This window comes from Gobius niger (assembly GCF_951799975.1).
Source record: "Gobius niger genome assembly, chromosome: 18".
Lineage (NCBI taxonomy): Eukaryota > Metazoa > Chordata > Actinopteri > Gobiiformes > Gobiidae > Gobius > Gobius niger.
The window spans coordinates 14,304,164-14,331,574 of NC_136869.1; the positions used below are offsets into that span (position 1 = coordinate 14,304,164).

At 41.7% G+C, this 27,411-nt stretch overlaps 1 protein-coding gene across 1 annotated transcript in view; it reads left to right on the forward strand.

Annotated features, from left to right (window-relative positions):
• Window positions 1-27,411, forward strand: part of cntnap2a (contactin associated protein 2a) — a 328,106-nt gene that overhangs the window by 248,392 nt on the left and 52,303 nt on the right. Inside the window, exons 16-18 of the mRNA XM_079575788.1 lie at window positions 9,777-9,933; window positions 11,498-11,625; window positions 27,100-27,270. Of these exons, the coding sequence (XP_079431914.1) occupies window positions 9,777-9,933; window positions 11,498-11,625; window positions 27,100-27,270 (456 nt within the window). The remainder of the gene's footprint in view (window positions 1-9,776; window positions 9,934-11,497; window positions 11,626-27,099; window positions 27,271-27,411) is intronic.

The following is a 27,411-nucleotide window of genomic DNA, read 5'->3' on the forward strand; positions in this document are numbered from 1 at the left end:
TTCCGAGGCCTGCGTGGCGCCGCAGTAGAGAACTTTTAAGTAAAATCGCTTTCAGGAGGGACAAGGCAAACCGCACTGTACCCAACACCCCCCCGAGGCGTGAGCGTTTGCATTTCGCCAGTGTCAGGGATTCACATGCAAACAAGCAGTAGTTTACCTGAAGATTTAGGAGAGCACTGACAAGCAACAAGTGCAATCCAGGCATAAAACACAGAGCTAAAAAGGTTTGTCCACTCAAGGAAATGACGATAAACGGACTCAAGATAGAGGTGTTTGTTTCAATATGTTAAACACTGGTGCAAGTTGCTGTAACCGGGTACTACTTTTGCGATTTATTTGAGGAACTTTGATGTAACTTTATGGCTAGTTCTCTGGGTGAAAGATTCCGCTAAAGTGCACATCTTTCACAGACTTTAACTTGAGTTCTTCCTGTATTTCTGCTAAACCTATATTTCTGACAATGCTCCTAAGATAATGAGAGATGATGAATCACAGCGCTGAAGCTCATTAAGAATGTCTATAAGGAACCCGCAAAGAAGCGCAGTGATGAACGTCGAGGTCTTGTCAGCCGAAGCCAGCCCTTTCAGCAGCGAGACTAAAAGGAGGATACTTCGTGACATTGATCGACACTTGAGAGAGACTTTCTGTTGTTTCTGCGGTTTGCAACATGAAACACATTTAAATTTGTGAGTTGTGGGTGTATGCGTTGTGTGGGAGCAGATTATAGCTGTTTATTCGCCGCCATCTTGAGCTGGGTTAAACCTTGTCAATGTCATTTCTTTCTTAAATAAATTATGCGAGCCGGTGTTCACTGCACATAAAAGTAGAGGCGCGTTACAGCCTGTGTTCATGATTTATGTCGATTACAAATGCTGGAAAACGGCATCAAAATAAGGCTTAGGGAATCTGCAAGGTTTTTTCCATAACAACGGTACAAATTGAATCTTCGTGCCTTGCATAATCCTAATCCTCTTAACTTAGTCTTTATTAAAAACAGACAGCATAGCGCTGCATTGGAGAACTAGTCATGTGTCTAGATAAATTAAAAAGGTTTAATAAAAAAAAATTCAAGGGTGAGGTGATGAAGACGATTCCTTTTTTTCCAGTTGAAAAACACATGGTAATAAAGACGACACACTGGACAAGAATCATTTCAAGACCTGTTTTACTGATATACATTTATTTCCCTCAGTCAAGACGGTCTTGCTCTAATTATTGAAGTCGCATTCGACAGTGAAATATTAATTACCACAGATATTCACACCTTATCTGTGAGTTTTCGCACAGTCTGTTTGTTACTTCAGCAGTACGATGTTTTTCTCAGGTCTTGCATAAAAGTTAAACTTGAAGTTTATTAATGTCACGCTGTTGCAAAGTTCCCTCTAGTTTTATTGACTTTTCGCTCATGTTAGCTCTGAATAATGCAACATTATCATTTCTACAATATGTTCAAAGTAAGTGGCACTTGGGAGTATTTTTGGGGTGATATAGCTTTATTCTGGCTCTCATCAAGTGATGGTCCAATGCGTTGGTGGAGGTCTGTATTCTTTGCTCGCCTCTTGTGTTACTTTTAAAGCAGTACTAAGTAACTTGTTTACCTTAATAAATCCTTTTCGTAGTCCCTCTGGGGGTAATGCAAGTGTTGATGGAATGATTGGAGGGTCTTTCATCTCCCCCTGGTGTCTCTGGCCAGAAATCCACAATTGCAAGTTCGCTGCACCGGGTCGGAGTCACCAATACACACTAATAGAATCACGAAGAAGAAGCTACCAGGCTAATGAGAAAAGCTAACAGTGAGCTATCACCACTTTAGCAGTATCTCCATTGTGTAATTGGATGTACAAAATCCGTCTCTCCCTTTGTCTTTTCTGTCAGTGTAGTATTTACTCTCACGGACAATTAATGAGTAAAAAACTTAACTTGCTATGACACCTGCAGTGGCGCTTATGACCTCTATAGGGGCATGAATTACTTAGTTCTGCTTTAATGTAGTAGGTATGGTGTTTGGACACAAATGACACAACAGAATTAAAAAAGAACTTGCCAATGCTAGAAAGTATGCGCGTATGCTTAGTGTGAGCATGTGGCAGTAAGACTCGCTGGTTTGCCCCGTCCCATCGGCAAACCAGTGCAATCACTTTTCACTTTGTTTCCTCTTGTAATATATTTCATGGCCTGTTCTCTATCCTCTGCGTGATTAGTGTTATCTACAGCGTGTGTCCATATCTTTATGATCACCGTTGACAGATTTACGCCAGAAGACAGCAGCCACGCCACAGACCCAAGTGAAAAACGATTTAGCTTTTATCCACAGAAGCCATTTTTCCCCACGCCACATCTGTCCATTGGCCTTGACCGGAGGAGACGCTGCTCTCAATCTGACTTATGGCTTTGAAACAAGACACGCTAATGATGATTATTGTTGTTTACGGCCCTCAGCCCACTCTCCTGTCACGGCGGCGGTGGAAGGTGCGGTTGTATTTGTAAATTTAATGCGTGCCAAGTCAAGTGCATATTTTAAAGAGGCAGGCACAGAGGGGGTAATTGCCATGGAGTTGGGTTATTGTGTCCTTTATCAAGCAGACAAGCCAATTAGGCCCACAACCATTGATATTAATTTCCCCCCTCCTACTCTCCCTTCTTCTCTCCCCTCCAACGCTCTACCCTTTTGAGGTGTTTTTCATTAAATGGCTCGGTGATGACCTGTGAAGACTTAAGATGCGTGGAAGGTATGCTGAGTGAATTTACTGGAGCGTGAGAGAGCAGGTCGGGACGGGGGGGGTAGAGAGGTAGCTTCAGACTGTGTTATGGAGGCTCTCGAGTAGAAAGTGTAGAAATAACTCATTATCTGGATGTGGACAGTGGGGATGTCTCGGGTGACATTGGGCGAGCCACGGGGCATCCAAAACTCACTGCGGTGGCGCTTTTAACTCCGCTAATGACAGTGAAATGAGCAATAGAAAGAGGTTGGTGTTTGGACTCCAAGCAACGGATGACTTACAACGGCCCTGTTTGAACCCCAGCAAGGCATGGGACAGCTGGGACCTGCGGTTTGCTCTACTTCACTTCACAGGGCACACAAGTGGTATTTGCACAAAGATTATGGCCTCAAGCCTTTCAGTGTGGTATTGTATATTCCACTTGTTTTGTGGTTGTAACATTCTTTGAATTACCATTATTAGGTGCTCTTATCTTATCTTATCTTATCTAAGTTAAGACAGTTAAGTTAAGGTGTTAGCAAGTGTTAGTCCTGAGCCACTGTGACTGAGCGTGCTGCCATTGTGGGCCAACCTGGAGGTAGAGGGTATCTGTGGGAAACCTGGCTGCCTTCAGCGATCCTCTGAAACAGTGCACCGCCTCCTGGGTTTGTCCCTGTTTCAGAGCGTGGTGTCCTGCACTGGTCAGCTGCTCCATCTTCTCCTTCCGCGACTGCTCAGCTCCCTTCGCTCCACAACAGTCTTTCGCCATCTTCTGGGATGAGCTTAGCAGTTTGTTGTTTTTTTCTCCAGTGAACGTCCATCAACCAGAACGATAGTGACGGAAGGCATGTGTGGCTTAGCTGGGAGTCTTGCCTGGATACCTCCTTCTTTGTCCCTTCCTTGTTTCCAGTAGCTCCTCTTGTGACGCCTTCTCTTGTACTGCAGGTGTGGGGTGCTCATAAACTAGCTTTTATTTACTTTTAAAAAGCTGCTTTCTTCAGGACGAGTATTGTTTGTTTGTTTGTTGATTGATTGATTGTTAACACGTCGCCATGACCCCAATTCTATTAATAATGAATGGTTTTAGGCTGTGTTTGCAAGAAGTGTGTAAAATCTCTATCAGATGGAGGACCTCAACAATTTTATTATATGGATATTGGGTCACCTAATATTGTTGGCAACATTTTGTGCAGCATTTTGCTTTCACCAAATTCTTATCGAGTCTTTCTCCTTTCCCTGTAATATTCTCAATCTGACCACGTAGACCTCAAACACTTCTGTTATATTTACCTATCAACATGTACAAGGCGGATCCGATGTGTTATCCTGAGATGCGGATCAGAGCAAAGGGGGAGGTTGCAATTAACATGGATTAGAGGCCAGATTATTGTGCTTCTAATGAGAGCATAAAGAGATAAGATGAAAGAGAAGCTCAGAAGATAGATAGAGGGAGCAAGCAGCAAAAGGCCACTGGGACCGACAGGGATCAGAGCTTTTTCTGAAGGTGAAGATATCCGAGAGGAGAGGGGGGGGGAGTGGAGAGATCTAGGAATACAAGGAGAAGGGCGACATAATAGGGCATGAGATAAAGCAAAGATGCAAGTGAGACCGGCTGATACTAGAGAGGGAGGGAGAGAGAGAGGGTACTAAATATGTGGCTTATAGGAGAAGGAAAGGTGTCAAGGAGAGATGGGTCAGCAGTTGATTGACAAGTAGGTGACCTGATGAGAGATGAGATGAGATAGCAGTCACAAAGGTGGTACAGTGTAACTTTCTAACCTTTTTAACTCAAGCAGGTGATGATAACCTTGCAACCTTCTCAGAACGCTGTCTAATTTGCACCTGAAGGATAATATGATTGTTAATTGTGTCGCTCTTTCACACATTCTAGATGCAACAGCTGTAAATATGACGGATTCAGATCAGAGTGCTTCGCCACAATCACGTTTAACTATGCTGGACACATTTGGTTAGCTCATTCAAGTCTAACGATTTAAACTTTTATTTAAGGTCTATATGTGCAAAGTATTTTCAAAACACAAGATAATTAGTTTTTGCACCAGGCTCGAGGCCCAGTTTATAAATGAGTACATTACTGGAAAAGTACCTTCTTTAATCTTTTATTCCTTGAGAAAAGGGCTATAACACTTGCTGTATTGTTGTGGTTCCCCAGTGAGATTTTGCAGCATGGCTAATATGCTTCTCTTTACTGCAGCGATGTTAAGAGGATATAGAAGGCGAAAAGTGCACTTCCTAAGACCACAAACAAACAAACAGCAAATGGCCCAAGCGAACCGTGCCCTGACAAAGTCCAATTGATCCACGATGGGGGAGAAAAAATCTTGGGTGACTATACTTGTAAAGTTCCGGCACACCATGTGACAAGTTTGTGGCAAGTATTTGACCATGGTGGTAGATGAGATGCAGTTTACCTGGATTAAGGAATGCGCTAAAGTACTCTGTGGCAAATAGTATTGGTGTGTATGGTGTCCAGTAGAATGAAATGTTAGTTGTGGGACAAGCATTTCTGACATTTTGGAATCTCCCGACTCTTCAAAGCCATCGCATGCCAGACCCGGGGTGAGAAGCAACTGAGCATGTCGGCTGCCATTTTGGATCTAGTGACATTTTATTTCATGGTCTGACTGGCATGATATTGACGAGGTGGCGTTGTCTATGGCAATGGTTCCTAACCTTTTTTTTGTTGTCTCGAGCATCCTCTAACCTTTGTGTTTAACTTCCCAGAGTGTTTTCTAGAATGCTAGTAAGGGCAATTATTATAATGCTTTCTTGTTTGATTCGTTTTTAATTGCTCAAAATCAAAGTCACTTTCATCCTCTTTTTTTAATCCTGAAATAATCCCTAAGACCCCCAGTTTAGTGCTTGCATACCCTCAGGGGTCCTTATACTTCTGGTTGGGGAACACTAGAGAAAAACTGTAAAAGTAGGCGCTAAATACACTGACAATATCAGTTGTGCATTGCTAGATTTCCCCTATCTCGAGGATTTGTTGCCCTCCTCGAATTCAAAATATTCACCTGTCTACAATTTGTGTTTTTTCACTTGGGGATTTGTCTTTTAGAATATTATAGTCACTGTCCCATCTATTTCCGAGTTAGTATGAACATGAACCACAGTTTGCTTTGAAGTGACAGTGTCTGATGTAAAAGGTCTATAATACAACACAGATACTCTCCTGTCTGATCGAACTTTATGGATGGCACCGATAGAGCCTTTTGTGTTCACAGACACTTGTACAGCGCCATTTTGATTGAATATCTCTTATGAAGCTTTGAGAGGATAAAACTGTCACAAGCCTTATCACAACAAAGACACTGTCTCACTCCATACCCTCCGTTTTTTTGTCCTTTTGACTTTTGCGATCCCTCTTATCTCACGGTCTCCTCCCTGTATCTCTCTCGCGGCTCTTTCTCTTTGCTGCCACTCTGTCTTTGCTCAGAGTGTGTGTGGGTTATGGGGGGGTGCGTGTGACATGATGAAGATTTGAGCGTTAGCCTCCTTTTATATGAGAGAAGAAAGATAGGTGCCTGCCTGTGTGTGTCTGAAATAAAGACAGATAAAGCTATTGTGATAAGTGCCGCTGCTTATGTCCCCCATGACATGAGTGTTTATCACGTCGCCTCTCCTTTTTCTCTCCACTGAACGTTTAATAACTTTGAGAAGAGATCACACTTCAATGGCGGCTTGTGCGAACTTAGGCTTTTATAACTTTATGCACCTTAGCCATGGTAATTAAATGTAGAAAATATCTCTAGTAATACAAATGTGGTTAAATGTAGTTATACATGAGGCCAGCAGAGGGAAGGCGCATTCCTGTGACCTTTGCCAAGCAGCTTCCTAAAAGTGCTTTTGTTTTGTAATTCAGACATACACTTTCCTAATGTCCACTGTCTAAGGCCCACTGTTGTTGCCTCATAAACGGAGGAGACTACGCTGAAATCATTGCTCAACGTTTGACCATATTTGTGTGACATATGTTGGAGTGTGGGCTGGTGTTTTGAGCATGGAAAGAGGAAGGATGTAACATGATAACTTTGCATGATATCGGCCTGTCAAAAATAAAAGATATTGCTGGGAACATGCCTGTTAGAGAAAAATAAAATATTGTAAACATGGAAACCGAAGTTGATTCAGCTTAATAAAGTGGGTGTGGCCAAAGGTCAATTTACTATGTATAGTCCTTGGAAAAAATCTTCTCCAGAATTTACCATAATTTCAAAAACACAGTGGGCCAGATCTTGTGCTGTTCACCCCCCACTCGCCCACAACCTCTCCCACGACCACGGAGTCGATCTGGTTGGAGGAAAAAAAGTGTCTCCACCCCAGTACTTCCCACTTAAATGCGCTAAGTCTGGAGTGGCAAGATCACAAAGTGCGCTCCTACTGAGTGCAGAACGTTATACTATCATCTGCGTTTTCGGGGATCGGGCCCAGTCAGTTTATTCAGGCAGCACCTGTAATGGAAATAGAACGATTTCACAGCAGTTTGGAGTAACTCTTGAGTTTGGAACGCAGGTTCAAAACTCATTATACCATAGAGCTCAAAGACTTTTTTTTTGTTACTATTCCATTGCATAAAATGTAGCTCCTTTGGGAAAAAGAAGTGAAAACAGCTCCCATCTGTAGTCCAAGCTGTTGTCCAGACATCTTCATGAGCTGTCCTCAATCATTTCTTTACAATGCTTTACTACCTTGTCCAAATAAAAAATCATTCAAAGTGCTTTATTTACCATGTCTTAGCGGCAATCAGTAATTGAAACAAGCATAAACACAGGAAAATGTCCAAATGTTCCTTTTCCCCCCGCAACCTTATAAACTGTGAGCTTCTTGTGCTTGTATTTTTGTGTTACCTGACTTGCCCCTTATGAGTGCTGTGATAATAAGTGCACCTGTTTCTCCAGCCCGTGGTCTCTTTTCTCTCACACATTTAGCCCAGACTCCACAGTGGCTGGTCAACCGCTGAGCCTGCTCTTGGCACTGGCCTGCGTCTCCATGTGAACTCAGTGCCAGTGCGATGCTATCTCTCCTCCGTCACATCTCCATCCATCCTCCAGCCTCTCATCTTCTCCTGCTGCTCCTCACTATCCACTCTTGTTTGTTTTGGCAGGGCTTAAGCCCAAAGTGCGCTGGAGACTTGGGGTTGGCACACAACAGCTGTCCTATTCCAGCTAATACCACTTAAAAACCTCCCCCCTTTCTGTCCTCTTAGTCCTTTGCTCCTTGTATTTCAGGGGAATGTGAAATGAATGGATTTATCAGGCAAAGGTGTAGGTAACAATTATAGCAAAGCAACAAAGATTATGTTTTGGCGGGACAATAGGTGAGCGGTTAACATTCCTGCCTCATATAAGATAGTCCCCGGTTCAATAGCCAGGTTGTGTGGGACATTTGCTCCAGTTTTCAATCAATCTGAAAAACTTGGCCATGGATAAGATAAGAAAAGATATTAGGATGGGTTAATTGAAAAGTGCCTTACAAGTTAAAGTATGTAGCATGGGTGTTGCGATTTTCCCGACTATAAGTGAGTGAGTATAAGTCGCACCAGCCAAAAAATGCAAAATGAAGAAGAAAAAAAAACATATATATGTCGCTCCCGAGTATAAGTTTCACCAGCCTTGGCAACTACCTGGACATGGAGGCACTGTTGACAAGCCTCTCCCGGCAGCACGTGGTTCAAGCACCCGTTGGGGAACCCGTTCCTCTAGCTGCTAGCCCGCGATTAGCTTTTTTGTTTTCCTCATTACAGTGAGATTAACCTCCGCTTTTCAGAAGTCCATTGCAAGTTTCTCGCTCACTCCACGCTTCATTTCTGCTGCTCTGTTACCAGGTTTTAAATCTTCATTGGTACAGGAGTAGCAGATACTGGTACACAAGCCTAGAGCGACCTCTAGTGGCTGTCAGTGTGAAAATATCTAACATTGTGAGATTATATATTTTGATATATAAGTTGCACCTGAGTATAAGTCAGGTGCGACTGACTTATACTTGCCAAACTATGAAAAAAGTGCGACTTATAGTCCGGAAAATACAGTACATACATTTTGACTTTTTGTATGTGTACGTTTATTTTACAGTCAGTAATAGGCTTTATCTTCTCAATTCTAACACAATAAACTCACTAAGCTCTCCACAAAAAGAAAGCGCATTGTTAAATCTCTGGAGGTTCTTGTAACACTGTTAGCGATTGTTTGTCTGAATGCTGGCCTTTAGAGAAATGGGGCTAATTGTCTTTATGAGCACAATAATCCCTGAGGTCAGCCAGGCCAATCACATCTCTGTGCTCACTCTGGATAGGACAATAGCGTGCCCTTTTCTCACCCACTCCATCAAAAGTCAAGTCAGCTCCGATTTCCGCCAGTAACTCCATTGTCTTTGATTGAAGTCTGCAGAATGGTGTTGACGGCACAGTCCTGCTCTAAAAATAAAGTCAGGAAACTCAATTTATTTCCAATTTTGATGTAATATATTTAAACCCTTCCCTCTCTTTACTGTACCTATCGCGTCATCTCTGAAGGGATTAAAGAATACAGCATTCTGGATTGAGTGGAGCAGTTTTTCACCTTCCGTTCAGTCTTTAGGAAAGTGTCGTTGCTTGTGTGTTGACAGATGTGTGAGGAAAAAGAAGCCGACATGCCGTATTGCAAAAGATGGATTCCAGTGTGTTTATAGATGTCTTAAAATCACAGGTGTGATCGGTGACAAAGTGCGCCTCACCATACCGCCGCACGCTAACCAAGTAAATTAGATTCAATGCGCATCTGCTGCTTGTCAATATAAATCACCGTGTTTCAAACAGTTAATGATTTAGCAATTAATCACTCCTAATGGGCTCAATACGGTTAATTTAGCACCACGAAATATTGTGTGAATAAAAGCTAGAGTTTTACTTTTTCGAACAGAAGACATAATCCTACGCCTTTCCGTTCTGAATAGAAAACAAAATGGCTGTTTTAAGGGATATTGTGGTTTTAGAGCCACGACTAACATCTGAGTCAGAATTCCATACAGGCCTTTCACTTTGCATAACCCCGCCTTTGTGTCTGTTTTTTTCCTCAGATGGGACGCCCTACACCTGGTGGGTGGGCCGGGGTAGCGAGAAGCACTTCTACTGGGGCGGCTCTGGGCCCGGGATTCAGAAATGCGCCTGTGGCATCGACCGGAACTGCACCGACCCCAAGTACGACTGCAACTGCGACGCCGATCACAAAGTCTGGTAAGAGAAATTTGACAGATGTCCGAAAACTCACTATATGGCTCCACTTACAGTAGAATCAGTTATTGTTGTTGAGCCTTTTCAAAGAGGGTTGTAAGTATTGATTGTGGTACTTAATTCAGACGGGACATATTAATGAGGACACTGTCTTTAATACATCACTGTACGCAGACACAAAATGCTTGCCCAAAGACACAATGGCATCATGGTTAGAACTGGGATGAACCTGTTATCCTTCTAAGGGAGACCTCTCTAATATGTATCATCTTACAAGTCCAGATAGTAGGCCTAGTGGTAGTGATAGTTAATAGGACAGAAATTACTAAACTGGGGATCAAAACTTCAAATATCGGTTCAAACTAGATATAATTTGTGTTGATTATTATGATATAACTTTATTAAAGCAGAACTAAGTAACTCATGCCCCTAGAGGCCATAAGCGCCACTTCAGGTGTCGTAGCATGTTTCGGTTTTTACTCATTAATTGTCCGTGAGAGTAAATACTACGCTGACAGAAAAGACAAAGGGAGAGAGGGATATTGTACATCCAATTACACAATGGAGATCATTTTTTTGACTCAAACTTGGCTGTAAATACTGTTTAAGTGGCGCTAGCCCACAGTTAGCGTTGCCCGTTAGCCTGTTAGCCTCTTCATCGTGATTCTATTAGTGTGTATTGGGCAGGAAAAGTTAGAATTGTGGTTTTCTGGCCAGAGACACCAAGAGGAGATGAAAGACCCCCCAATCATCCCATTAACACTTGTATTACCCCCAGAGGGACTACGAGAAGGATTTATTAAGGTAAACAAGTTACTTAGTTCTTCTTTAACATTTATATAAATGACTTTTCCCAGAATAAACTAGTTTGCTCTGTTCTGTAAAAGGATGTTAGGATCGCTCATGTATCCTCTGGTAAAATAGGGAGACAAAAGGGTTGGGAAGCACTGGTCTAGTAGATCAAAGAATATGTTTGATCATATGAACAAAGCTCAACATCAGCGTACAGTTTACCAACTCTCAATTACTTCACTGACAAAGACATGATTTGCCTAAAATTAAGTAATCTGTAATTCCATACCATTTCAAATGTTACTGTCTCGTTTAAATGTCCACCCTTTATGTGTAATTGGACCCTGTGACATGTTGCTACATTTACAAGGAACACAACGTTACGCCGTAAAATTGTATCATTTATTTACAGGCATACTCGCCTCAAGAACAAACAGTCTCTGCTTCAGAGCCCTTTAAGCGCCTGATGGATATTGCCATTAAAGCAGCTGTTGTGTTGGCTGTGCGTGCGCATGTGTGTAGCCGTGAGTGACTGATGCTGCACATTAGAGAAGACACACTGTTCCTGAAAATTATGGGATTGCAATTAATTATCATTAAATGTTATGTTTTTATATGTCTCTTTGCAATTAAATTTGTTGTAGCTATGCAACACCTTACTTTAAACCTACTTTACATTTGACCTGTTGCAGTCTTATTATTATTATTATTATCAGATTGAGCGGATATTTAAATGAGTGCTTATTTCATGTCCCTCTGCGTGTTTTTCCCATAGGAGAGAAGACTCGGGCCCGTTGGTTTATAAGGACCACCTGCCGGTCAGCCAGGTTGCCGTGGGCGACACTAACAGACCGGGATCGGAGGCCAAGCTCACCGTGGGACCTCTCCGGTGCCAAGGGGACAGTAAGTGAAGCGTATGGATGCATATGTATAGGGAACATTTGGCAGGACAGCAAGAATAAACTCCAAGGATATCAAAACATGTTTACGCGGCTCTCGCACATGAGGATTATTTTTGTTTTGTTAAGGTTAATACGCAAAACCCTACACAAGTCTATTGAGGCCATATTGACCGATTGTCAATTATGTTGCTGCAGTATCTATAGCTTTTTAATAAAAGAACTGAGGCTGCTATAATTTTGACAAAGGCAGCTGTAGATTGGCAAACTTGTCAAGGTAAAAACTACTATTATCGATTACGACACTAAATACCATTCACCGCACAAAGTCACGGACTGATTGAACTCATTTCACAAAAACACGACTCTTGTTAAAACCTTGAATTCACGGTTAGCGCACGGTTCCCAACACTCTCCTCCTTCTTTGTCTGAGCTTGTGGCGCATTTTCACTCTATTTGCCTTTGCGGTTTCATGTGAAATGATTGAAGATTGATTGAACAGTGTTTAGTGTGCTGTGCAGCGTTGTGCTAAATGATGTGTGTGTGTGTGCAGATTTGAGGAGAAATTCATGGTTCACAACGAATTCACGCTTTTCACCGAAGACTGGCTGTGCTTTGTGAATCGGGTCCTAATGAAGAAAACAGTGTGTGGTGTTTCGGGAAACGTTTGCCATGTGTCCTATCACTCAATTACACAAAAGCTGTAGAAATGTTCTCTTGTTGGACATAAATGTGACTTCCAAGCCAGCTGTGTGTTGCCTTTTGTTAAAACCATTGTATTGCTAATATTTGAACAGCCATCTTCCGTGAGCAGTGTCCTGTTATCAGTGAATTAGCACTGGCTCACTACTGCTGATAGCCTTACAATGATCTAGTATAATCTCCCCCATTATTGGCATGGAATAGACTTGCTCATGGGCTCGTAGTAGGCCACGATGGAGACGGGGCGCCTTTAGGGGTGGTGGGCGCCGCTAAAGGTTCGTTAATGTAGCCGGGGGCCAATTCAAGTTTCAAATTATCTCTGAAGATCTTCAAAAAAGAACTTGCGTGCACTGATAGGCAGCCGGCGTCTGGATAATGAAAGGTGAGCTGGGTTTGCTGCAGGTGCTAAAGAGAGAGCTTTGAGAGACGCAGGAGCACTGGCCTAATTGAGAGGAAATATGTCCGATAATGACCTTCTAGCTGTGAGGGGCTCGAAATAATCTCAGCTGGTTGTAGGAGCGCGGCAGAGGTATAACCCCTTTTTGGATGGCTCATCAAAGGCGGCATCAAAAGAACCGCTTTGGTCTGTGTATTGGAGCGCTTAGGCAAAACCGCTTGTTGACAGCGGGTGTAGCCTCTGAACAGTCCGGGGCAGAGAAAGGGCGTGTCTGAGTGTGATAAGTTGTCAGAATGCTTCAAACTATAAAAAGTTAATGTTGATGATAATTGATTCAGTGCTAAGTGCAAGAGACTCCTTACAAGTATCTTTTCAGCCTGTGTGGTTTGATGTTGTGTTGTATTTCTTGTCACACCTTTTATCAGTTCCTTCAGTCTGTATCCCAAGATGTATAGTTATTTTGGTGTTGCAGTTTTTCTTATCAGTATAATTTAGCCAGAAATCATGCTGTGTTGAAAGTATGAATTGCCACAGTGCAAAAGCAATATGTGAAGAAAATAGGAGAGCTGCTTCCTATACTATAAGCTGTCCACAGAAAATCATTGGGACCCCTCTGGGCCACAGTCTCCGATGCAGCAAAGGAGCATAGATGCAGGCCAGATCTCTCTCCAGTGCAGTTTCCAGGGGTTAAATTAGCTTTGAGAATATTGGATTCTCAGTAAAGCATGATAGCAAAGGGTCCACAGAGTAATGCTGTTGACTCCGGACCTGTCTGTGTTTTGCTGTGCTGCGTCGCCCTTAAAACGCGCACGCTTTCACGAACTATACTCTCCTGTTTCGCTCAAGGAAGATTTCTTTATGCCCATTTAGGGAATAAAATCTTATTTTCCAAAACATGTCTCCAATTTGAATTTTGTGTTTGTAGGAGAGTGGGTTTTGAATAAAGCAGAAAGGAGCTAAGTGTTAGTCCTGCAGGAATGATTGCTAGCTACACGCACAAGCCTCCTTTTGACTCATGAATTGGTGGTATTAAGAGCAAAGCGCATCAAGTACAAATCACTTTCACTGTGCCAAAATCTGAAGAGGCAGCAAAAAGGTAATCATGTTATTTCGAAATCCTAATATTCATTCTCTTTGACGTTCTCTTTTGTACTGGAGCAAATTGTGAAGTCGTACTTAATCAGCTTCTTGAATTTGAAAGAGTGCAGATCTTTTGTTTCATGAACTTTACAAGACAAACTTTTTGTCTATTATTATTGCCACCGATAGCTTTTTTTTTTAATGTATACATTTTGTTCTCGTTTATAGCATTAACATAATTTCTTTCTTATCTTGTCTAATGGTGTCCAATGCACCTGGTATTCGCATTTGTAAAGACACAAAATTCTTCTATTAAAATGATTGGTTTTCCATTCAAATATAATTACATTGCGGAGCACTCTTCAGAGTGAGCTATACCGAGTCAAAATAACTCATTGCTCATATTTATGTCAAGCAGATCATTTGGAAGACCGTCTCTTTATCTCTGCTTTCCTTTGGCGGCAGAAAATGCCTTTGTGTTTCTTCCTTTGACTGAATTGTGTTTAGGCATACCAAAGGACGGCGGAGATAAACGCTGCATTTGTAGACTTCCCATCTCCGCTTGTTTTACATTATGTCTGTCGATGTCATGGGGTCCCAGACATTTCAGCACAAACATACTGAAGCAAACACATTTACAATGCATTCCAAAATAAATGTAGGCAGAATCTGAACTTATGCTTTCAAAATGTAGATGATTATTTGGTCTAGGGATATTACTGAGCCTGTCTACATGAAATTATGTTAAATGTCTCTTCTGTCAGTAGAAATGGTGAGGTATTTCTATTAAAGTGGACATAGCATATATAATAGTGGCTTTTTATTCTTGACATGATTTTTATATAGACATTATCACCCAGAGCTATGTAGCTTTGTGTCTTAAAGTAGTGTTTGAGCGCCCTCCGCTGGCAGTACGGTGAACCGAACAGGCCAAAAAAACGGTATACGAGCCTCGCTTTTTTAACCAATGGCATGTTAACAAATCCATGGGACTGAGATAACTGCATTTTGAGTGCAGAAAGGGTTCAGTGATGGTTTTTGGGATATAAAAATACACTTTTGGATATTATCTATGACTAATTATAACCCAGGAAGATATGTTTGAGAAGGCTCTCATTCCTGGGAGTGTCCATCATAAAAAAGGCTGAGTCATCGTTTTGCTTCTAGTGGGCGGCATGGTGGTGCAGCGGTTAGTGCTCTCGCTTTGCAGTTAGAAGGTCCAGGGTTCAATTCCCACCTGGGCAGGCCCTTTCTGTTTTGCATGTTCTCCCCGTGTCTGCGTAGCTTTCCTCCGGGTACTCCGGTTTTCCCTACCACTAAAAACATGTACAATTGGCCAGGATGAATGATGTGTGTGAGTGAATGTATGGTGGTGGTCAGAGGGACCGTTGGCGCAGATGTGTGCCATCACGACAGCGCTTCTGACTGTCTCCCCCAGGGGAAAGTGAAGCTACAAACGTTGCACCACCGAGTATGGAGTGAATGTACAATTGTGTCATGTAAGGCGCTATGTGACTATGTCCGAGAAAGCCGCTATATAAATAAAGATCTTCTTCTTCAAGTGGAGGATGTTTCGCTTCTAGTCACAGAAGCTTCTTCTTAGCTCTTTAGGGCAGAAAAGACACTTTTCCCCACTTTTATAGAACGCTCCAGTTTGGGTAAAAGTGTCTTTTGTGACCTAAAGAGCAAAGAAGAAGCTTCTGTGACTAGAAACAAAACTTTACCAAACCCAGGAAGTATGTGTTTCAGTAGTAGAAGAGGACACAACCAGATGAAAGCTGCATAAATTAAGTAAAACATGAGTGAAGTGACTATGTTTTTGAAGAGGGACTGTTCAAAGGTTATTAAAGCTTAAAAAGATTGATATGAGGAAATCCCTCTACAAATAGTGATGGGACTCAACTATAATGCATTGTTTGTATTCAAAAACAGTGAATCTAAGCCTCACCCCTCTAACCCAACCTTTTATAAACTCAATCTCTCTCATAGAAATAGCAGTGTGTATTTGTGGGTGTTTTTGAGAATTATTTACCCATAAGGATGTGTGTTTTCCGGTCTTGAGATAGCAGCCATATTCACCGATTCCCTCATCTCCGCCTTTTATTCCTGTCCATTCAGTCCCAGTTGTTTTGCTCTCTTCCAAAGTAAACACCCTGATATCTGCAGACACACACACTGTGGCGCGCTGAGGGCCAGTTAAATCCACTGGTGTTTGTCTATCTGTCCACTCTTCTAATCAGTGCTGGCACATTGCTCTCCACGGGGTTTCAGGTCATCAGGAAGACGCACGCAGTCTCACCCCTGTTTCTGTCTCATTCATAATGCTGTCTGCGGCGCTGCGGTACCGCCTGCAACCTGCCGCGTTGTCTTCCTGTCAGGTCGCATAGGATTAATTGCCGCAAGTCATGCATCTGCAAATCAAAGCGTTTCTCATTTTCAGACCCAACGGTGCCGTTCGCGCAAACACATAAATGTCATCCGGATAACACCAACACCATGCTAATGATATGCAGCTTAACTAGGGGTTTGCTCTGGTGGAAGTCGAGGTTTCTTTCTGTGGGATCACTACTGTGTGTAATGGTTGCTTTAACAGCAGGGGTAGGCAAGTTTGCGTCGTTGAGGGCAGATTTTCTATTTTCCCAGTATAGTATAGCATATAACCTAATGAGGTGTTTTGCCTGCAGGGAAATATAAATATTGCAAGTTTTTTAGATTGTTTTAAATCTAGACACAGATATCCAAGTGCCATTGCCAGGAAATATTCTTGAGCTGGGTGATATCACCATTTTTTTGGACATATTTTTTACACATCTTCAACAATTACATTTCTACTTTAATTTAATTTAATAAAAGCACAAACTTAACAGTTGGGTCTGCCAGTCTAATTGGAATCTAGGAAAACATCTTTGGTGTGACATGTCGAGTATTCTCTCACAATCCTTTTTTATCAGTGAATACCAAATGGATTAATATAGCAGTGAGAACTTGCTATCTTTGTCTAAGCAACCACCGGGGAGGTTTTATGGGAAATAAAATCCTGTAGAGAGGAAAAGCAAACATGGATTTAATCTTCAGCCGAGCAGCAGCATTATTACAATAATAATGTTTCATGTATTATCTGCTGACTGCTCATTTGTCATACAGGGGAGTAACGTAGCAGCCATTCTGCTGTGCAACTGCTTTTTTTTTCCTGTTTTCAGATTAAATGGAGAGTGGCATTAAAAGAGTTGCATGAAGTCAGAAGGGAAAGCTGCACTCAAGGAAATGTACTTCTACGATTCATATGCTTCTTTTAGGGGACACCAGGCTTCTTTTTGCCAGTACAACCTCTGTACTTATACTCCATTGTGTTTAGTTGGAATCACTCTTGCCTTCAAACTAATTAAACTTTAGTTCATCTTTCACCGTCTGTTGTCCATTTGGCAAAAGAGGAAGTGACCTTGTTCTGTTGGGGGTTCAAAACATGACAAAACACCTGCCTCGACTTTTCAAACTGGTGTCGCGCTCATTACGGTCCCCCCCATCAACAATCTGGTGCTACTTCCTCTAATGTCCCTCCATCACGGAGCTGCCAACATACAAACAAACCATGATTTAATGACCCGCGACATCACATCTGGTCATGCAGCACGATGGCAGGAACATTTACTACAGATGAAGCTGAGGCGTCTCTCTTCATTCTCCATTGTAGGTGATGGAGACAAACAGGAAGTCATTATAGCCTTGATAGCTATTGACCAGCAGTGGGCGGGTCAAGCAGTCTGTAATTGTGTCAAATCAAGATTTAATTCTGAATGTTGGAAGTAATTATCATCAAGGAGAAGTTAAGTAGTTATTTAAATTCATGTTTGATTAACAGTGTCATTAAAGAGTAATATGTGTTTTTGCTGTTGGTCGTTTCAAACACATCTCGATCATTATGTTACGCTTTGTTGGTTGGACAATGCTGTACTGGCCTGGATGGAGGGATAAGAGTTGCCAGAGAACGTGAGGTAAGAAAAGAGCCGTTGGAGGAGCTTGAGGTAAACAGGAAGAGCATTGTATATGAATGGTCACCACAGAGGATTAAAAGAGTTCAAAAACATGCGCGAGGGGCTAACAACACAACTCCAAGTATGTTTTTTGATGAGAGAGAGTCAATATTGCATGATACGCCTCATTAAAAGTACAGTATGATTATTACTTTTGTGAGTATAGTGTGGCTCAGATCGTCCATGACAAATGAAGCTTCGGCACAAATTCCACCTGGAAGACCTACCCGCAGCATTCATTTATTACCTCATCACTGGCAGCTCTTCACCAATCATCCAATCACAGCCCCATCTCAAGCCGCACCTCCGCGACAGCCAATCACCGCTGCTGCTCATCTCTGCTCCAGCCATTCATCGCCCTGGATCCCCTTCTTAAGCTTCCTCGTCCATCGCCCGTTTCCCAGCCGTGCTGCGACCCTCCTCCGCCTGGCCTCTCCTCGGCTCCACTCGTCGTTGTCAACTGGCCGCCCCGGGTCTCATCCTCTACCACCGTCAAACTGTCCAAACTCTGGGGGAAGATTCTGTCAATCATTCATCATCGCCATGTATTTCATTTCGTTTATTCAATCATCCGCCGAGGTCTGAGCCCCATAATGATTCATGTCCAATAAAACGTTCCTAACGCCACTCTGTTTCTGTGAGTCTTCTCAAGTTCAATTACACTTACCCGGTGGAGTTTGCAGTAGGTCTAGCACGGAGACTTCCCTCTCAGTCTTGACACTTCATCCAAATCCTCCACAATTAGAGAGCAGCTATAAACAAATCTAAAGTAGCAAAAAACAAAAGTAAAAGATGCTGTTAAAAGATTATACAAAGCTACACAAGTAAATTCATTTGTAAGTTTCTGATATTTTGTGGCCGAATGAACAAGCCGACTCCCAACTGAAGATGACATTGAGCTATGTTGCGCCTACGAAGACAATGGAAGCGAGCGAATATATTATACATCGGCCCATTAAGGCATATTAGGCATATATTAAAAATTTCACACGTGGATAGGTACCCCGTCAATGATTGATGCTCCTCACGCCGCGAATGGAGCACTGTCTTAGTAAGAGCAATGATGATTGGCTGCCACATAATGGGTTTTCATAAGGCAATGAATAATGTCTGGGCAGTCACGAGAAAGTTTTAGCTACTTGTGTAAGCAGTGGTGAATTTGAACAGGTTTTCTTGTCTCTCTTGTGGCTAAGTCTCGGTGTGCGTGCCTCGGCTTTAATGAAGCTGGTTTAATGGTAGTCTGTACAGTGGCAGGCAGACAGAGAAGAATTAGTCCCATTTATAGATGTTGAAAGGCTTTGGACATTATAATAGATTGGAATTATAATAGAAGGCAGTAAATTGAAGCTGGAGCAGCAGATATTATAGTATTGTTAAGAATGTGCCTTATGAAAGTATTGCGTGGCATCATGACTGAAAGAGAACATGGGTCAGATCTTATTATTCAGAGTTATTACATTTCCCTTTGTAAAAATGAATTGATTGCACCTTTTTATTTGAATCACATAATTGCATCGGTATTCAATTAATATTGAAGAGAGTTTTTTTTAGTATATTTTAAGTCATTCTATTCTCCTAAATTTCAAATTGGGGTTAGTGCCTGGAGACAATGGCCAAGTTCTCAGATAAACATGAGCAGAAACAAATCCACTCATTCATCCACTGTACTTTAGACTTTAATCTAAATCAAGTCAGTATCTTCTCTGTCTGACTCTAAAGTTAAATGGAGAATGTGATAATCAGAATTTATCTATCTCTATTTATGTTTTTATCTTCAGCAACAGACCATAACCTGAACACACACGTCAGAAGTACTAGTTACACTGCATCAGCGTTTATACAATATTTACACAAATGACCTGCAAGTCTTGATCAATATATGAAAACTGTGTTAGTTAAAGTCATATGAAATCTTGCCAGTTCAGTAACAAAGTTTATAAAGTCAAAGTACAGAAACTTTTGTATCTGACATTTCTAAAAATGGAAATATTTCTCCTAATTACTCCTCATCTTTCTTTAATGAACATATTTTCTGATCTTTGGCAACTTTTTGTGAATATGTGATCGCTGACTTAATTGGAAAGCAAACCAACGGAGACTTTGTGACTGTGAAATAACACATCATTAATTAGTTTTAAATACTATGTTTGCTGTGAAAATTCAGATGAGGAAAGCCACATTAGGCATATGTCAATTTGTCGGCAGGTCTTGGAGGAATTTTTGATGAAGATATTATATTAACTGATAGCATAAGAACTGTCATTTATTATGACATGTGACTGTAATTAAACTGCTCTGCCCTGAAGGAATCACTAAAGTCACAAAAGAAACTAGATTGTTTTAGCCGTCAGACCTGTTAAAATGTTTTTGAACTGAAAACATCTAGTGTCTGTGTAGGCTCTCAGTCGGACAGGAGTTGTCCATCTTCAATGATCGTTCTTGAGTCATCTTCTGTACTGCGCCCCAGGCCTGGAGAGCTCTGTCATGCTAATGAGGCTGAAACTCAGCCCAGGTCAGATCAATAAGATCAGCTGAGATTAGGGTTGTTAGGACTTAGAACTACAAAGACCTAGAACTACAAAGTTGTTTACTCACAGGTGAGAGTAGCTGAACTCCTCCCAGTGGTCTATATATAGTCTGCGGGCTGAGCTTAAACTTCAGTGTTGCTGACGAAGCCGTTTGGATGAGGGGCGAAACGTTCTGCACTTCTACTACAGAGAACAGAAGATGACTCAAGAATCTTCAATGAACTTGTAATCTAGTGTGTGTTTTTTTCTTTTACTCACATTATATTGTGTTGCTAGAAGACTTTATTACAAATATAAATATAAATGAGTCACCAAATTCATAAAGTAGAATTTCCAACATGTCACAATGTACTTTTCTGCTCTCTCTGCTTGTGTAATAAGAAATTATTGATATTTCATCACATACATGGTGATTTATGGTGTAGTCAGTGGAAGTACTACAATTGTAATGTAACCGGCTTCAGCTAAGTCAGGACATAAACATCCATGTATCACTGGGGGAAAATGGCTTAAGACTGAGAGAAACAGAACAATAATTAAAGTAATGTTAGTAAAGACGGAAGTGTGGCCAAGCGCCGTCTCCTGGCCATGACCATGAATGCTAATGGCCATGCTAATGTGCCCCGTGTATTTGAGTGGAGAGTGCTTGTTTGTCCTGGTAATGACCGCAGACAGTCAGTCATCCTTGCCATCTGCCCGAGCTGGCACTTGACCCATCTGCTCGAGCGGGTGCACATGAATCATCTCGTTGATCCAGGACCCTAACCTGACCTTTAGCCCCTGTCTCTGTGGCGACTTCCTGCACAGTTTTCATACAAATCCCCCGGGGCTGCGCATGGGTCAACATCTGTTCACACCTCAGATCAGCTAGTTCGTTTTGTCCATGTGAAAGGGAAGGGCAGCCCCGTAATGTGCTGATTATGGAGAGGGAGAGAAGCTGAGATTTGTCCATTGTAGCAAAGCTTTAATACTGTAGTCAGCAGGTTCTTCATTAATGTTGGTTTGTTGATGCATCAGGGCTTCAACTGAATCAAAATCACAGAGGCTGCATTTATTTAGATCATAAAATGGGCTCTTATATATAAAAGCCTGTACTGTAGACTTCAGCAAACATGACCTGAAATCTATGTCATTCTCGTGTACAGTATTAGTTTAGCTGCAGTTATTTAAATTTAAAGAAGAACTAAGTAACTTGTTTACCTTAAAGGGACTATAGGGAGTTTATAAATGTTAAAATTATGTATTTTCCTCCCCCTACATGTCCTAATGTATATAATGAGCCCAGACGTGTTCACCACAACTGCCTCTAAAATCCTGCACTGTCACTTAAAAAGATGTCACTTCGGGTCCGAATTGCCGTCATGCACGAGCTTAATATAGAAGGTGCAGTTACACATATGGCCTGAGGTGGCAGTAGTGAGTATTAAATGGCCAACTTGCATCCAGCCCCTTTAGCAAATCCTTTTCGTAGACCCTCTGGAGGTAATACAAGTGTTAAGGGGATGATTGTGGGGTCCACCTTAACGTAGCCATAGGCCCCGGGGCTTAAATAGAATTGTAGCCCGTCCCCCCTCAGAGTAAAAAAGAAAAAAAACCTAAATCCCTCAAAAACCCTAACCCTGCTATTACTACATGTATCCCTCTGGGCCAGGTAGGGCGGGCCTACTCCAGGTACACACATAGGAGCGCAGCGCAATCATCGCATATGGTTAGTCAAGTGATGGACATGAAAATCAACGAATCACCTTTTTTTTTCTTAATTCTGATAGGCCCTTGACTATGGTAGGCCCCTGGGCTCCAGCCCCTGCTAGTTGAATAAGGTGGCTCTGGCAATAAACACTAATGGAATCACGAAGAAGAAGCTAACAGGCTAAATGGCAACGCTAACTGCGGGCTAGCACCACTTAAACAGTATTTACAGCCAAAAACAAACGCAATTTGCTACGACACTTGCAGTCGCACTTATGGCCTCTGGGGGCATTAATTAGTTGTGCTTTAAGGGTGGCTTGTGAACTGAATCGACAAAGAAACCAAGAAAAAATTACAAATATTCACTCACTTTTGCCACTTACATTAGAAATGGGAAATGATCTCAACTTATATAGCATTTTTCTACCTACATCAGGCCCAAAGAGCTTTACAGCAGGAACCAGTCACCCACTTGCTCTCTCATTCATACACCAATGTACACAGACACTGGAGGCAAAGTGGGAGAAGTGTTTTGCCCAAGGACAGTGTGCATCTTCAGGAGCTGGGATTTGAACCCCTGACCTTCCGATTATGAGACGACCCCTCTACCGACTGCGCCACAAAGTCAAGGTTAAAGATCAAGGTTTTATTTGACAGTACAGACTGAACCAATAACAAGAACGCTCTCCTAAATGCGAATTATTTACAACCACAAAAGAAATGAAGTCAGTCTATTCACCAACTTGTTTTGCTGTATTTTGTTTTTCTCGCACTTACAAATGTTTGTTGTGAATAATGTTAATCGGGTTTTTTCGTCATTAAATGCTGTTAACTGATTGTGCGTCTTTCATTCAGACAGCAGTGGGCCTTCGACTGCGCCAGGGTCAGTGACTTCTTTGTTTCTGTAGATGTTTCTGTAATCATGTGGCATTGTGAGAAAAAAACACAGTTTGTTTCGGCACAGTTTGTCACGAATGGCAATTAGGTTTTAGGGACATAATAGTATAACTAGCTGAGAACAAACTGCAGCCTTCAAGTGCTTTGTTTTTATGTTATTTCAGTTCAGTTCAGTTAGATTTATTATCAATTCTTATCACAAGTAAAGTACAGTGCATCAAATGTGGTTTTGCAAATACACAACATAATGGAGGCAAACAAAGTATTTCTCCTCATGGTGTGTGTAAAAGAATTTCATCTTCCAATTTAGCTTCTTGTCTGTGTCCTTTTTTTATCTTTGAACCGATACACGAAACATGCTAAACACTCAAAGCCGATTGGAACAAGAACCAGGCATTAACAAGTAGACCAGATCAACATTTGCTTTATTACAAACTGAACTTTATTGTCGTCCATAAACAAACTGGCTAAGAAGACCGGCCGCCATGTTATGCCGAGGAGCAGGTGGCGTCACATAAAATTTATCTGGCCGAACTTGGATGATTAATTTTGAGGGATAAAACTAATTTGAATCGCCTCGGTACATCAAGGCATCACTGGGTTTACTGGGACGTTGAGTTTTTTGGGGGGAAACATTTGCTTGATAAACATTTCAATATGGGGGTGATAAATGTGGAGCCAAACCAAGCCAAACCGGTTACATCTGCGGATCTGGCAAGCGCCGTGGCCCGGGGTTTACGATCTGAAACGCCTGTCTCCTCGCCCAACTCTCTGGGCTCACGCTCAAGCCTTAATTTTTGGAGCTGTCCACTAGACCCTTTTCCCCTGCCCCTCTTATCACTCTGTGGTCCAGCAATTTAGAGCAGATATCTCCAAAAACCTTCCCTAATTTCTTAAGTCATAGGAGAGGGCTGCTGCTGCTTGTAGTGCCACCACCAACTGTTGACATCTTTAATTGCACCGCGGAGACCTGGCAACGGATCTTTGGAGCATCTATTGTCTGAAATTTTACACTATATCTACTTGTCAAGCTTAGATTTTTTTAAAGAATATCCAAGAAAAGTTCATAATTTGCCATGAATGTAAGTATGAGCTGAGTCTTTGGGATTTATTCATTCAGCTCTTTTTAACGAATGAGATCTAATTCCAGAGAGCTGGTCAGGATGTCGGATTTGATCATGAATGCCAATAGCGGGTCACAGAAACATTTCTGATGGGTTGCAAGGCTTTCATAGAATATATTTCAATATTTATGAACAGGAAAAAGTATTGAAGCACCATATGAATCTGTCAATATGTCTTGTTGTTGGGTCATTTGTATGAGTGTTTCAGGGTTTTATGCTGATTTAAAGCTAATTCAGCAAATCAATTATATGTGGAGAAATACAGCATTATCCTGGGGTGATCGTGTGTCATTACACCATACCAGTTGAGAACCACTGGTCTAGATGAAGGATCGAACGGCAAATCCTTGTAGGATTGATCCAAAAAACATTATTACTACCAGAGTTCAATTTAAGGTGTTAATTATTGTCAGATATACAGTTGTGCTCAAAACAAAAATGTTTGATTTTTGACTATTTTTCAAAGATTATGGAAGATAACACAAACTGTTTTTTCACTCATAGTTAGTGATTGTGTGAAGCCATATTCTCCATATTTCACAGTAGGTATGGTGCACTTTTTATCATAGGCCTTCATTGGCCTTGTTGACAACACAAAAAGTGCACTACTACTGTGCACTTTACCTACCATATCAATATCAATGATATTACTGTTCAATATCATTGAACCACTGTGGAGTGAGCTCAAACGTGCAGTTCATGCAAGCCCAGGAATTTATAGGAACAGGAGGCTTTTTGCCAAGAAGAATGGGCCGCTTTACCATAAAAAATAAAGAACCTCAACCAAAACTACCACTAAAGACTCCGAGCTGTCATTGATGCTAATTCACAGTATTAAAAACTGTGGAATGTAAACTTTAGATTAGGGTCATTTTGGTACTTTCTTTTTCATTGTACTTTCTTTTTCATTAAAGTCAGTTGTTTCACCATAAATGGCTTGTATCACTCATCACTAAAAAACGTTGTGTCAAATAGATATTGAGAGACATAGATGTAGATATGAACTTCTCCAATTATTTCTGCAATGCTTTATGTGCTCCATTGCAATGTAAAGCGTCATGTTTGTTCATATACAGGTAAAGAAGAACATAAGATTTGCATGGAGTTCTTAATTTATTATTGCTCCACCTCAGCGGTCTTTGTTTCTTGCTCCCCGAGGCTTAACAATATGTCACTTTACACTGTGCTCAACAGCATTATCGGACCGTGCACATTTCACTTCTAATGAACCTGTCTTTTCCACTCCTCTGTAGCCGACCTCCAATAAAGAAATGAAGTTCAAACAGTATTCTCAAAGTAACCTTCAGCCGGTGTCGGTCACGCGTGTGTGTGTGTTCTTGGCCTGTATCTGCTCTTGCCCCCGGTGACAGTGACTGTGAGGCAGGAGCTGGGAGCTATCATTAGGGAGCTCTTATCTCCTCCAACCAGCAAACCAACACACATGCACTGCCCCTTCCTTTGGTCACGCCACATACTTGGACACCGCATACCTCACATTACAGGCTACAAAGACCGTGGACGTGTGGACATACTGTACATGAAAGCCACTTTGAAATGCTCTTCTATAGACTGTTTTTAAGCCTTTTCATGCTTTTTGAAGCAATCTATATTGACCGAGCGCTGCTTAATTTATGCTTGGCTCAATTATTAAAACAGTCTTGCGTATGATGTATATTTTGAAGTTCTCCTGTGGAAAAGATCCGTGTTTATTGCTCTGACCTTTGGAGGATTTCTATATTGACATCACTTACATCTCCACATTGCCCTGTACTTGCCCCCAGCTCCTCCTCAAGAAATGTATAGACTCTGCTACTCAGTTAAAGCGAGTTCATTAAAGCTAGTATTGGGGGGGAAAGTCTTCAGATTTAAATGTCGATATCAACACATGCACGTGTAATATAATTATGAAGATTCACATTGATTTTGAAGCACCGTCCTCTGGCAGTCATCCACAATTCATACAACCATAGTTACAAAGTTCTTAATAGAAACCTGCTTCTCCGGGATGTGCTTTAATTTACTGTTTCTGCTCTGTTTTATAAAGCTTTGTGTTGAGTTTAGAAATGGTTTCGATTGGCCTTTTATTCTATAATTAGACACACTTACACGTGTGTTCCTGAATTCCAAATGAGATATTTGTTGCTTTGACCTTTAAGGGAGATCATATCGATTTCAGAACCACTTACCACCTCCACATCTTCCACATCTTCCACATCTTACACATTGCCCTGCACTTGCCCCCAGCTCCTCCGCCTCCTCCGGTGCTAACTGCCCTCCGTGAGACTTTACACTTCTCCCTCTACGGCACGCTTTCAATATTCGGTTCAACGATTTGGCCTTTTCTTTCCTCGTCCCGCGCGCTTTCTCTCCTGGCTCTCGATCATTCTTGAGTGATGGCGGAGACGCAGCGAGGGGATGGAGGAGACAGCGCAGGAGCCACAGTCTGATAATTCATCTGCAGCTGTTTAGCATGCACTCACTTTGTCTTCATTAGGAAAACGCCAGTCGCGCTTCATTCAAAAGTCATTAGAAAAGTTGTTCGCGGGGAAAAAAAACACTACATTTTCCGCCCTTGTCCCCTTATAAAGTGAAATAGATGGATTTGAAGATTTCAACTTAGTATTAGAGAGGTGTGGAGAGTAACTTATTGCTGCAACATGGTTATGAATGTTCTTGTGGCTTGGCTTGGGGCAGCTAAAGGTATAGTAGTTGGGTTGGAAAGTAGAAGTAGAAGTTTTGCAGTAATGTTGAATGCCTCTACTCCAGACGCTATAGACCTTTATATAAGTTTGACGCATGAGTGATGTGGTTCATTTCTTTTTTATCGAGCCATTTATATGAGACTGGAGATGGCCATATTTTATCCAGATGAGATAGTGCCCCTTTCATATCAAATCATAAAGCCTGCATAGTCATTTATAACAATATTCAGCCAAATGTAATCTCTCTCATCATTGATTGTACTGTTTGGATGTTTTCTTTGTAATAACGGAGTCCATTTGTCTTTGTTTTTTTGTTTTTTTTCCGCAGCCGATTACTGGAACGCAGCATCGTTCACCACTCCGTCCTCGTACCTGCACTTCGCCACTTTCCAGGGAGAGACCAGCGCCGACATCTCCTTCTATTTCAAGACCAGCGCGCCTTACGGGGTGTTTCTGGAAAACCTCGGCAACACAGACTTCATACGACTGGAACTCAAATGTAAGTTTTCACTTTTTTTTAGATAAGATACTAGAGAGATCATCTTTAGCAGTTCCATGGATCTCAAGTGATGACAATCAGGACCATGGCTATTAAATATTCAAAACAAAATATTAATGGTTAGAGGGGAAAGTAATGTGT